Below are 13655 nucleotides of genomic sequence, written 5' to 3' on the forward strand. Positions count from 1 at the left end.
ATCAATTCACTACCTTCACTGCTATCCTTGGATACCTTTGCCTCTTCCAGCTGTCATGTTTTGATTACCAGAAACTGCAGCGTCTTAGGCGAACGAGTATGGCCTTCTAGTTGCAAAGACAGTCTTGAGGAACTCTGAGTGAGAAAATCCTCTCTGGATTGCATTCCTCTGTCAGTTTGTGTCTTGCTAAGAGTCATTAGATAGTTATAGAGCACAGAAATGGACCATTCAGCCCATCATGTTCATGCTAACTTCTTTGCCCATCTACTATAATTTTAATTGTCTGCATTAGATCTCTACCCTTCTATGCCTTGCTTATTTAAATGCCTATCAAAATGTCTGAGACATGGTGATTACATAAAGCTCCACCAACTTCTTTGACTTTGAGTTCTAAATCCCCCTGAAAACCCTTTTAAAAATCCTACCTCTCACCAAAAACCTATACTGTCTTGCTTTTAATACTTCTAATATGGGAAGAAGAATTTGACCATCTACCCAATTAATGCAACTTATAATTCTACAAGAGGACTGCAGGTTAGTGTTCTTTGGAGACACTGCCAAACTGGTGGCGCAGTGCCTCAATATTCCTGGTGATTTATAGGAGGATCCACTTTAAAACTTTCAATGAGACTCTGCAAATATCTTGAGCAATGAGTCCACAGCTGATAGCCATAGTCTGAATTGATAAGACTACAACAGCCAGATATTAAATGGATTCTGCTTGTGTTGAAGTGGAAGCTCAGGCATCCACCATCAAAGGGGTTTAGTAAAATTAAGAGTTGTGAACCATTTCAAAACAGACTGGGCTGAACTCAATGACTGCAAAAAAAAGTGTTAAAAGTGGCACCACACATTTATTTGCAGATTTTCTAGCAGGACTGCCAGTGCAGCAAACACTTCACTGTGAGCGCCCATCCGTTGCCTTCTGTAGGCTGCTCTGTTTAACCGCTAATCAAAGCCTGTGCAAAAGAATTTGCATTGTATGTTTCCCTCCAATGACCTGGCAGCTGACTGCACACTGCTGTGTCTAATGACACATCGTTTGCAGATCCCATTTCTATACTAACTTGTAATTATATGTGTGGTAGAAATATCTAAACTAGCATCAATATCTGAGATGGTAACAGAGTATTGAACAGTTTGCTGTTTTTCTATTTCTGGTGACATAAAAGGAGAAAAGTCACACAACTGTCGCCAAGAGTTCATGGGAGCCGAAAATCCATCCTGGGCCCACCATATTGATGCAATTACAACAAAAGCATATCAGCAGCTATATTTCATTAGGAGTTTGAGAAGATCTGGTCTGTCACCATTCTAACTGGTTGCATCACCATGCAATATGGAGATGCCAATGCAGAGGATCGGAAAAGGCTGTTGATGGTTGTAAACTCAGCCAACTCCATCAAGGGCACTAGCCTGCCCGCCATTGAAGAAGTCTTCAAAAGATGGTGCTTCCAAAAGGCAGTATCCATTATTAAGGTCCCCCCACAACCCTCTTCTCAATACTACCATCAGGGTGGAGATGCAGGAACCTTAAGACACACAAAGGAACAGACCCAGAACCCATGAACACTGCCACAAAACAACAAGTTTCATGACATATTACCATATGTTAGTGATAATAAACCTGAGTCTGGGGTGAGAAAGAAGTGAACCATTATAGTTACTGTGCTGCCTTTTTCAGGCTGAATGGTACAGCTTTTAGAGGGCTTGATAAAAGAGTTTCTGTCAGTCCAAAATCCAATCAGCTTTGTAGATGTACTACTTTTAAATTATAAATTAAACTCTTGTTCTTGTCTTACTAAAAGGTAGCATTATTAAAGGACCATAAGACAAAAGAGCAGAAGTCGGTCCATCGAGTCTGCTCCGCCATTTCATCATGAGCTGATCCAATCTCTCCTTTAGTCCCATTCCCCCGCCTTCTCACCATAACCCTTGATGCCCTAACTACTCAGATACCTATCAATCTCTGCCTTAAATACACCCAGTGACCCGGCCTCCACTGCCGCCCGTGGCAACAAATTCCACAGATTCACCACCCTCTGGCTAAAAATTTTTTTTCGCATCTCTGTCCTGAATGGGTGCCCTGCAATCCTAAAGTCATGTCCTCTCGTACTAGACTCCCCCACCATGGGAAACAACTTTGCCACATCCACTCTGTCCATGCCTTTCAACATTTGAATTGTTTCTATGAGGTCCCTCCTCATTCTTCTAAACTCCAAGGAGTACAGTCCAAGAGCAGTCAAACGTTCCTCATATGTTAACCCTCTCATTCCCGGAATCATTCTAGTGAATCTTCTCTGAACCCTCTCCAATGTCAGAACATCTTTTTTTAAATAAGGAGCCCAAAACTGCAAACAGTATTCCAAGTGAGGTCTTACCAGTGCCTTATAGAGCCTCAACATCACATCCCTGTTCCTATACTCTATTCCTCTTGAAATGAATGCCAACACTGCATTCGCCTTCTTCACCACTGACTCAACCTGGAGGTTAACCTTAAGGGTATCCTGCATGAGAACTCCCAAGTCCTGTTGCATCTCAGAACTTTGAATTCTCTCCCCATTTAAATAATAATCTGCCCGTTTATTTCTTCTACCAAAGTGCATGACCATACACTTTCTGACATTGTAATTCATTTGCCACATCTTTGCCCATTCTCCCAATCTATCCAAGTCTCTCTGCAGACTCTCTATTTCCTCAGCACTACTGGCCCCTCCACCTATCTTTGTATCATCAGCAAACTTAGCCACAAAGCCATCTATTCCATAATCCAAATTGTTGATACACAACATAAAAAGAAGCGGCCCCAACACGGACCCCTGTGGAACACTACTGGTAACCAGCAGCCAACCGGAGTGGGATCCCTTTATTCCCACTCTCTGTTTCCTGCCAATCAACCAACGCTCTATCCACATATGTAACTTTCCCGTAATTCCTTGGGCTCTTATCTTGTTTAGCAGCCTCATGTGCGGCACCTTGTCAAAGGCCTTCTGAAAATCAAAATACACAACATCCACTGCATCTCCCTTGTCTAGCCTGCTTGTAATTTCCTCAAAAAATTGCACTAGGTTTGTCAGGCAGGATTTTTTCTTAAGGAAAACACTGAGTTCTGCCTATCTTGTCATATGCCTCCAGGTACTCCATAACCTCATCCTTGACAATCGACTCCAACAACTTCCCAACCACCGATGTCAAGCTAACAGGTCTATAATTTCCCTTTTGCTTCCTTGCCCCCTTCTTAAATAGCAGAGTGACATTTGCAATCTTCCAGTCCTCCGGAACCAGGCCAGAATCTATCAACTTTTGAAAAATTATTGCTAATGCCTCCGCAATCTCCACTGCTACTTCCTTCAGAACACGAGGGTGCATTCCATCTGGTTCAGGAGATTTATCTACCCTTAGACTATTCAGCTTCCTGACTCCTTTCTCTGTTGTAATTGTGACTGCGCATATTTCTCTTCCCTGGCACCCTTGAGTATCTGGTATATTGCTGATGTCTTCCTCAGTGAAGACTGATGCAAAATACTCGTTCAGTTCCTCCGCCATCTCCTTATCTCCCATTACAATTTCTCCAGCATCATTTTCTATCGTTCCTATATCTACTCTCACCTGTCTTTTACTCTTTATATACTTGAAAAAGCTTTTAGTATCCTCTTTGATATTATTCGCTAGCTTCCTTTCATAGTTCATCTTTTCCTTCTTAATGACCTTCTTAATTTCCTTTTGTAAGATTTTAAAAACTTCCCAATCCTCTGTCTTCCCACTAATTTTTGCTTCCTTGTATGCCCTCTGCTTTGCTTTTACTTTGGCTTTGACTTCTCTTGTCAGCCACGGTTGCATCCTTTTTCCATTTGAAAATTTCTTCTTCTTTGGAATATATCCGTCTTGCACCTTCCTCACTTCTTGCATAAACTCCAGCCACTGCTGCTCTGCCGTCCTTCCCACTAGTGTCCCTTTCCAGTCAACTTTGGCCAGTTCCTCTCTCATGCCACTATAATTTCCTTTACTCCACTGAAATACTGACACATCAGATTTCGGCTTCTCTTACTCAAATTTCACGGTGAACTCAATCATGTTGTGATCACTGCCTCCTAAGGGTTCCTTCACTTCCATCTCTCTAATCACCTCTGGTTCATTACACAATACCCAACCCAGTACAAATGATTCCCTAGTGGGCTCAACAACAAGCTGTTCTAAAAAGCCATCTCGTAGACATTCTACAAAATCTCTCTCTTGAGATCCAGTGCTGACCTGATTTTCCCAATCCACTCACATGTTAAAATCCCCTACAATTATCATAACACTGCCCTTCTGGCAAGCCTTTTCTATTTCCTGTTGTAATTTGTAGTCCACATCACTGCAGCTGTTTGGAGGCCTGTAGATAACTGCCATCAGGGTCCTTTTACCCCTGCAATATCTTAGCTCAACCCACAAAGATTCTGTAACTTCCAATCCTATGTCAACTCTTTCTAATGATTTAATATCATTTCTTACCATTAAAGCCACGCCACCCCCTCTATCTACCTGCCCATCCTTCCGATGCACCGTGTATCCTTGGACATTCAGCTTCCAGAGACATGCATCCTTTAGCCACGTCTCAGTGATGGCTACAATATCATACCTGCTAATCTGTAGCTGTACGACAAGATCATCCACCTTATTCCTTATGCTGCGTGCATTTAAGTATAACACCTTTGGTATGTTTTGCATTGATTGCACTGCAACTCATCCCAATGGCTGCAAATTTGCTCCATCACTTGCCTGTCCTTCCTGACATCCTTACTGCTCACTACCTTAAGATCTTTTTCTGTTTTCCCTCTCCTCTACTCCATCATTCCAGTTCCTATCCCCCTGCCAAATTACAAACGTTTGTAGTTTAAACCCTCCCTAACAATTCTATTAAACCGTCCCGCCAGGATATTGGTCCCCCTAGGATTCAAGTGTAACCCGTCCTTTTTGTATAGGTCACACCTGCCCCAAAAGAGGTCCCAATGATCCAGAATCTTGAATCCCTGCCCCCTGCTCCAATCCCTCAGCCACGCATTTATCCTCCATCTCATTTCATTCCTACTCTCACTGTCGTGTGGCACAGGCAGTAATCCCGAGATTACTACCTTTGCGGTCCTTCTTCTCAACTGCCTTCCTAACTCCCCATATTCTCCTTTCAGGACCTTTTCCCCTTTCCTACCTATGTCATTGGTACCTATATGTACCACGACCTCTGGCTCCTCACCCTCCCACTTAGGCTATCAGAATGCATATTACAGAATTGCATTAATGCTGAATTGAAACATTTCCTTCATTGAAATTCTACATTTCCTAATCTATTCATATGCACTCTTCTGTGGTTACCATCTGAATTTGAGGTTGAAAAAAAACCGCTGGAACTCAGCATCTGGAATTTCTGCAGGTTTTCTCGTTTTTGATCTGAAAATAAGTGTTCATAATGAAAAGTGACATATACTTGCTTCAATAGTTTCAGGAGGCCGACGGTGTTCCTTATATTTGATAATGAACCTGGCTCATCTGGAGGAGAAGATACACCACTTGAAGATCACATTTAAATGGATTGACTGGCAGTGGTTGGACAAGCTGCAGAAGGCTTAGTGGTAATCAGTCCTGGCAGGATGTTTTATATTGTATGATTACTTGCTAGGAATTTAGATACCCACAGTGGACCTCAGTGTTTACAACAGTAGGTAGCGACTCAAGGCTCCCAACCTGGGGTCCACAGACTTCTCGGTTAATGGTAGGGGTTCTGGCATAAAACAGGTTGGAAACCCCTGTTCTAGGGAATAAAGTCCTAACTTATTTAACTAATCCCTGTAACTCAGATCTTCAAATTTGGGGAACATCCTTGTAAATTTTCTCACATTTTCTTACTTACATCTTTCCTATAGGTAGTTGACCAAAACTGCGCACAGTATTTCAAATTAGGCCTCAGCAACATTTTATACAATTTCAACATAACATCAGTACATAGATATATGAAGGCCAATGTGCCAGAAGTTTTCTTTGCAACCCTATTTACATGTGACCTTGTCAAAAGCCTTGCTAAAGTCCATGTAGAAAGCTTTCATCAAATTTCTTGGTAACTTCCTCAAAAAACTCTATAAAATTGGTTAGAGACAACTTACCTTGCATAAAGCCATGTTGACTATCCCTACTGAATCCTTTTTTGTCCAAATACTTATATATCCAGTTGTTTAGAATACTTTCCAATAATTATCCCACTATTGATGTCTGGCCTGTACTTTCTTGGCTTATTCTTAGAGCCTTTCTTAAACAATGGAACAACTTTAGCTATCCTCGCCTATAGCTAAAGATGCTTTAAATATCTCTGCTACAATTCCTGCAATTTCTGCACTAGTCTCCCACAACATACAAGGGAACACCTTGTCAGGTCCTATGGATTTATCCATCCTAATTTGCCTCAGACAGTAAACACCTGCTCCTCTCTAATCTGTATAGGATCCATGACCTCCTTGCTGAATTTTATCACATCTACAGATTCTGTGTCCATTTCCCGAGTAAGTACAGATGAAAAAAATCCATTTTAAGATCTCACCTATCTCTTTCAGCTCCATGCATAAATGACCACTCTGATCTTCCAGAGGACCAATTGCTATCTTTTTTGCTCTTAATATACCTTTAGAAGCACTTCAAATTCTCCTTCACCTTGTCTGCTAGAGCAACCTCATGCTTTATTTTAGCCCTCCTGATTTCCTTCTTAAGTGTTGTTTTGCATTTCTTATACTCCTCAAATACATCATTAGTTCCTGCCTGCCTATACCTGCTGTGTACCTCCTCCTTTTTCTTAACCAGGGCCTCAATATCTCTCAAAAACCAAGACTGCATAAATCTTTTATCTTTACCTTTTATTCTGATAGGAACATACAAAATATGTACTCTCAAAATTTCACTTTTGAAAGTCTTCCATTTACCAAGTACACCATTGCCAGAAAACAATCTGTCCCAATCCGCACTTGCCATATCCTTTCTGATACCATCAAAATTGGTCTTTGTCCATGTTAGAATCTCAACCCGAGGACCAGACCTAATCTTTAACATAATTACTTTGAAACTAATGGCATTATGATCACTAGATGCAAAGTGTTCACCTACACAAGCTTCTGTTACCTGCTGTATCTCATTCCCCAACAGGAAATCTAGTATCCCATTCTCTCTAGTTGGGACTTCTATGTATTGAATAAGAAAACTTCCCAGAATATATTTGATAAACTTTTCCATCCAGTGCTTTTACAGTATAGGTGTCCCAGTTAACATGTGGAAAGTTAAAATTACCTACTATCACAACCTTATGTTTCTTGCAACAGTCTGCGATCTCTCTGCAAATTTGCTCCTCTAAATCCTGCAAACTGTTGGATGGACTATAATACAATCCCATTACTGTGGTCACACCTTTGTTATTCCTCAGTTTCTACCATAAAGCCTCACTAGACAAGCTCTCCAGTCTGTCCCCTCCTCCCCTTTAATACCTCCTGCTCTTTCACATCTAAAGCAACGGAAGTCTGGGACTTTGATCTGCCAGTCCTGCCCCTCCTCAAAAAAGGCTACAGCATCATAATTCCATGTGCTGATCCATGCCCTAGGCTCATTCGGCTTTCCTATAAGATTCCTTATATTGGAATACATGCAGGTCAGAATACTAGTCCCACCCTGCTCAACCTTTTCATTCCTGACCTTGTATATATGCTTAATAACGTCTTTCTCCACAACCACTCCACTATCTATTCTGGCACTGTTTCCCACCCCTCTATAACTCTTCATTAGGGCAGGTGAGACAAAGCCAAACCCATGTATGATTAAATATGATCTAACTGTTCTTGTATTGAATATATTTGCCTTTCAGCACAATAACAGGCCTGGTTCTGAGCACTTCTGGTTAGACAGAGATTGTACTTCCCTGCACATAAATATACGTCCATACATTTAAAAGCATAAACTTAAGATAATTTCTATAAGAGCTACAATTAAGTGTACTTCATGAGACTTAAAAGTTGACTACACAATACTAGTGTATTCAAATTGATCTCGCCAAAGTAATTACATATGACAACTACTTAACAGGTACATAGCACTGAGGTATTAATTCTCTTGTAGTCCAGCAGGTGTACAGATAAAAATTAGAGTGAATACATTTACTGGACAGATTTACCACAGAGCTGGCATAGAAGTGTTTATTTACAGAACTGGTTTTGTAGAAAGTATTATTTCCTGATAGATGTAAGCCTCGAAGCTCAGTAAGATGGTGGAAAAGATCACTTAGACGTAGCTGAGTGGAAAGGCAGTCATCACATGAACTTTTCACTGTTCAATCATTGTCCATTGATTGGCTCTCCCTCTTTAATGACATAAAGTACAGGCATCTACTCTTGTTGCGTTCTTCTCACCCCACTTTTGCTGGTTTCTGGTTGGTCTATAAAATATTATGTGATTAAAAACCAGCGATGGCTTCATTTCTTGGTAGTCAATTCTGTTCAAAAGATCATTTCATACAAGAAATGACAATCAGCAAAAGGTAAAAGGACACCTTGAGGCATTGGCTCTGGGCTGTAGCAGGAACAGATCTTAGAGAGGATCTTGCAATAAGTAATATACTGCACACGTCAAATAACCATTTTCCAAATCCTATTTAATGTTGGTAATCAAGGTGGAAATAGTGTTATAAATTCCTTTATCTAGATTTTTTCTTTAATTTCAAAGTAACATTTACTTGACATGAATTTGAAATCACAGTTGATATGCAAAAATATGTTCTGTTAGACACTGAAGCTGATCCCATTTTTTCCAACAGATGAGAACGAATATCACTGTACAGAGCATGCACACGATGTGCAAACGGCTCTTCATGAGAGGAATGCTGAATCTGGCAACTGTAGAGACACAGACAAGGATGACGGTCATGATGGCCAGTAAAACATTGATACATTTCCCCAGCAACACCTTGGCATTGGCATTTTCGTTCTGCACCACCTGCTGCTGCTGTTGATGTAACTCCAGGGTGGCGAGGCGTGTCTGGCACGACTCCAGTGCTTCCTACACAAGAACACACAAACACAGCGCTCATCAGTGGGCGTGGCTGAAATAGCCAGATAAGGTACCATTTCAGATTAATTTTAGATGTAAAATGTGAAACTGCAGGAGGCATGTACATACAGAGATAATTAATGATTCAGCTTGAATACCTTTCATCAACCCCCCCCCCCCCCCAGGTTGAGAGGAATGTCTGTGGGATGGGGGTGAAGAACAAGGGTTGCCTTAGACTGCTCTCTGAGACATGGCTTCTTAAGTCTGACATCTTAAACCCTACTTGATTTTGAAATCCCTGCCTCTGAGTTACTGGAAAGCTTTGCATTTTGCTAGCTCAGTCAGTAGTCTTCTCTAACCCTTTCACAGTCACACTTCCTTCACTCTTGTCAGACCCCCACATGTTTATCTTTTTTTTATCAGCAACTCACCTTTACAAGTGTACAAAAACAGACAAAACTATTCATAAACACAAGAAATTCTGCAGATACTGGAAATCCAGAGGAACACACACAAAATGCTGGAGGAACTCAGCAGATCAGGTAGCATCTATGGAAAGGAATAAACAGTTGACGTTTCAGGCCAAGATCCTTCATTAGGACTGGAAAGAAAGGGGGAAGGAACCAGAATAACAAGATGCAGGAGGAGGAGCAAGAATACAAGCTGGCAAGTGATAGGTTTCACCAGGTGAGGGGGAAGGTGGGTGGATAGCGGAGGGTGAATGGAATAAGAAGCTGGGTGGTGAGAGGTAAAGAGCTTAAACTATTCACTTATTTATCTATTATACTATTCATTTACTTTAGGCATCACTCTGATGAACTCCTGCAGAGATGTCTTGTGGCTAAAGATGACTGATCTCCAATTACAGCCATCTTCCTTTGCACTAGACATGACTCTAACTAGTGAAGTGTTCTCCCTCTGACTTCCATCAACTCCAGCTTAGTCAGGACTTCTTAATGTCATTCTCGATGAAATACTGTTGGAATCAAGGGCAGTTAGACCTCACGCACACCCCCCCTGTATCTATGTTACAGCACTATACACTTCAATCCACTTTTTATAATGCTGTTCACATTGTAAAAACATGCTGGTATTTATTTACTTATGCACATTTTATTCCCTATCCATACTTTATTTTATCTTAACCTCTAATTATTTTATGTAATTCTTTATCTTTCATAATTGTTGATGTTGATTTTATTTTATGTCTTGTTAACACACAACAAATTCCTAATACACATAAATGTATATGGCAATTGAAGTTGATCCTTGATCCCTGATCATCACACTTCACCTCTGAAGTTCATCTCTCTTGTGTGAAACAAGGCTGTAATGAGGTCAGGAGCTGAGTGACTTTGGCAGACCGAAACTAAGTGACTGTGCGAGGTTAATATTTTGTACACCATCGATCATCCCTTCCACCACTTTGTTGATGCCTGGGAATAGATGAATGGGGTGGGAATTGGCCAGATTGGATTGGTCCTGCTTCTTGTGGACAGAATGATCCTGGACAATCATTCACATTGTTGGGTATTTGCCAACTTTGTAACTACTGGAACAGCTTGGCCAAGGGTCAGCAAGCTCTGGGCCACATCTTCAGTTCCATTGCCAGAACATTTTCAAAGTCCATAGCCTTTGCTGTATCCAATGCGCTTAACCATTTCTTAGTATCATGCAGAATGAAGCAAGTTTGCTGAAAACAGGCATCTGTCACAGTGGGGAGTGTTGGAGGCTGAGGTGGATCACCCACTCAGTACTTCTAGCTGCATATTCTTGCAAATGCTAAATCGTTCTCTTTTGTACTGATGTGTTGGGGTTCCTCATTGTTGAGAACCCCACTTCCATCAATTTGTTTAATTGTCCACCACCATTCATAATCGGACTGCAAAACTTAAATCTAATCTTCTGGCTATGGGACTGTTTAACTCTCTCTACTGCAACACACACAAAATACTGGGGGAGCTCAGCCAGCCAGGCAGCATCGATGGAAAAGAATACAGAGGACGCTTTGGGCCAAGTCCCTTCTGCAGGTTTTCTTGTGTTTGTGGTTGGATCTCTCTTCTGCATGCTGTTTATGGTGATTAGCACTCAAGTAGTCATATCTGGTAACTTCAGCAGGTTGATTCCTCATTCTGAGGTGTGCCTGGTGATGCCCCTCGTATGCTTTCCCTGCACTGATTGAACCAGGGTTGATCCCCTGGTTTAATGGTGATGGTGGGAAATACATCAGACTGTTGTCTAACCTCACAGCTGCAATGAGTCCCCACACTCCAGCGTTATTTTGACCTGCTGTCAAAGATGAAAGAAGGGCAACGCCATGTAAGTTAGTTCCCTTGTTGCTTCTGATTATACCCATGCTTAATCAAATAGCTAATCATTTAAGAAAGCTGAATTTAAACTAGTCAATGTGGTTTAATATCATTTTGGTCAAATTTCCTAGTATTCTTTGATGATATAATGGGATGGGGGAGGCAGAGGAGGATAACAAAGGAGGACCTGTAGTTGTAATGCATTTAGATTTCCAAAAGGTATTTGACAAAATGTCACATAGGAGGCTGATGCACACATTAAAAACTAGTGGTATCAGAGGAAATATGTTAGAATGAATTGAAAACTGGTTGTCTTGTAGAAAACAGAGTTGGGATGAACAGGACCTTTTCAAGCTGGAAGGAGGCAACTAGGGAAATACCAGGATCGCTTATTTGGCCTCAATTGTTCACTATTTATATTAAAGACCTATGAAAGGTTTCCAGAACTTCTAATGATAAGAAAAGGGGTTGGCAAGCATGTTGTAAAATGGATATTGCAATTTTGCAACTGATTGTGAATTGTGAATTGTGAATGTGAATGGGCAAAAGCCTAACAAAGTGAGTTTAATCTGGGGAACTATGAAGTCATGCACCTTGGTAGGAGTAAGCAAATCTTCCTATTCTTAAATTGATTTCCAGCTGTTCATATACTCAGCATAATTTTAGTCCCTTTACCTAAAATAAAAGATAGAGTAATGTTGCAGGCAGTACAAAGGAGACTCACAAGTCTAATTTGTGGGTTGAGAGGGTTGCCCTACCAAAAGAGATGCAATAATTTGGGCCTGTATTCCTTGGAGTTTAGAAGAACGAAGGTGACTTTATTCAAACATATCCTTAGGGGGATGTTTTCACTGGTGGGAGTCTAGAAAAGGGGACATAAACACTTAAAACTAGGAAACATAGAAATTCCTACTTGCCAAGAGCAGCAAATCTCTGGAATTCTCACCCCCAGCAGCTGGTGGAATCTGGATCATTAGAAGTATTTAAAGTGAAGGTGAATAAACATTTGATGGATCGAGGAACAAAATGGCACAGGGGGAGTTGAAGCCCACGTACAGTAGAACAGCTATGATTGGATTAAATGGCAGCCAATTTGGAGAAGATGAGAACAACTTCTTCAGCAGCCAAATCCAGGTCTGAAGCGAATTGCTGGGTGGCATGTTCTAGGCCCGGAGCAATTCACCGCAGTGAGGCCCAGGTCCTAATACGAGGTACAATACGCTGTTTGAACAATGTAAATGCCAGCCCAGATAGACTGGAAGGCAGGGTGTTGGGCGGGGTTGAATCGCTCTGGGTGCAGAGCTGATTTGGAGAGGTCAAGAATGGCTTCTCCAGCAGCAAAATTTAGGTGTGGAGCAATTGGCTGTGGTGGGGCCAGGTCCTAGAGCGAGGTTCGGACATGTTTAAACACTGGCCCAGATAGTCTGGGGGCTCCTCCCTCCGTGACGCTGAGACTGTGAGACTGCCCCTGGCTGCTGTGCTTCACTTCTGTGAATTTTGCAGCAATTTGTCCCACTGATACGACAAACTGAATACCGAGCTTTGCGCCCACTCTGGGGATTTTGACCTGGTTTGGAATGCTGCTGTTGTTGTTGCTCACTTCTGTTTTCAAGTGAGCACTAGGGGTTGATCTTATTTTTTTAATTGCCTTCTTTTGGGTTCCTCGCTTTATGACTGCCTGTGAGCAAACAAATCTCAAGGTTGTATAATTTATACATTCTTTGGTAATAAATGCACTTTGACCTGCTGAGTGTTTCCAGCATTATCTGCATTTACTTTAGGTTAAGGTATCTGCCGTGCTTTTAAGAGAATAGGAGCTACTTTCATAAAATGTCCTCTTGGTAAGAATGTACTGTTCAATCCTCTGCTGAACTGTCGCAGTCCTAGAATGATGGTTAGTTATCAGTGACAATCACAGGAAATTATATTGGTCAGTCAGTTCCACAGGGAAAACAAGTTTAAATTTGGGACACGAGATTCATATTCCACAATATTCAATGCAGGAAGAGGATTGGGGCAGCTGCATTTCAGCAAAATGCAGATACTGTAAATAGAAACATAGAAAACCCACAGCACAATACCTTCGGCCCACACTGCTGTGCCAAACATGTACTTACTTTAGAAATTACCTCGGGTTACCCATAGCCCTCTATTTTTCTAAGCTCCATGTACCCATCCAAAAGTCACTTAAAAGACCCTATCATATTCGCAGATTGATGACATATGCTTCTTTTTCTAAAAAACAAGTTAACTTAAAAAGCCTAAATTCTGACATTTTGTGTAAAATGTCACCAC

At 41.3% G+C, this 13655-nt stretch overlaps 1 protein-coding gene across 7 annotated transcripts in view; it reads right to left on the minus strand.

Moving 5' to 3' along the window:
- Nucleotides 1–6055: 6055 nt before the first annotated feature.
- The window catches only part of tmcc3 (transmembrane and coiled-coil domain family 3), a 148779-nt gene continuing 141179 nt past the window's right edge, over nucleotides 6056–13655 (minus strand). For all 7 annotated transcript variants that reach the window (XM_059987760.1, XM_059987765.1, XM_059987763.1 and 4 more), the window contains one exon: nucleotides 6056–9060. In XM_059987760.1, the coding sequence (XP_059843743.1) occupies nucleotides 8755–9060 (306 nt within the window). In that variant the 3' untranslated portion in view covers nucleotides 6056–8754. The remainder of the gene's footprint in view (nucleotides 9061–13655) is intronic.

The sequence above is a fragment of the Hypanus sabinus genome, chromosome 13, assembly GCF_030144855.1.
Source record: "Hypanus sabinus isolate sHypSab1 chromosome 13, sHypSab1.hap1, whole genome shotgun sequence".
Taxonomy (NCBI): domain Eukaryota; kingdom Metazoa; phylum Chordata; class Chondrichthyes; order Myliobatiformes; family Dasyatidae; genus Hypanus; species Hypanus sabinus.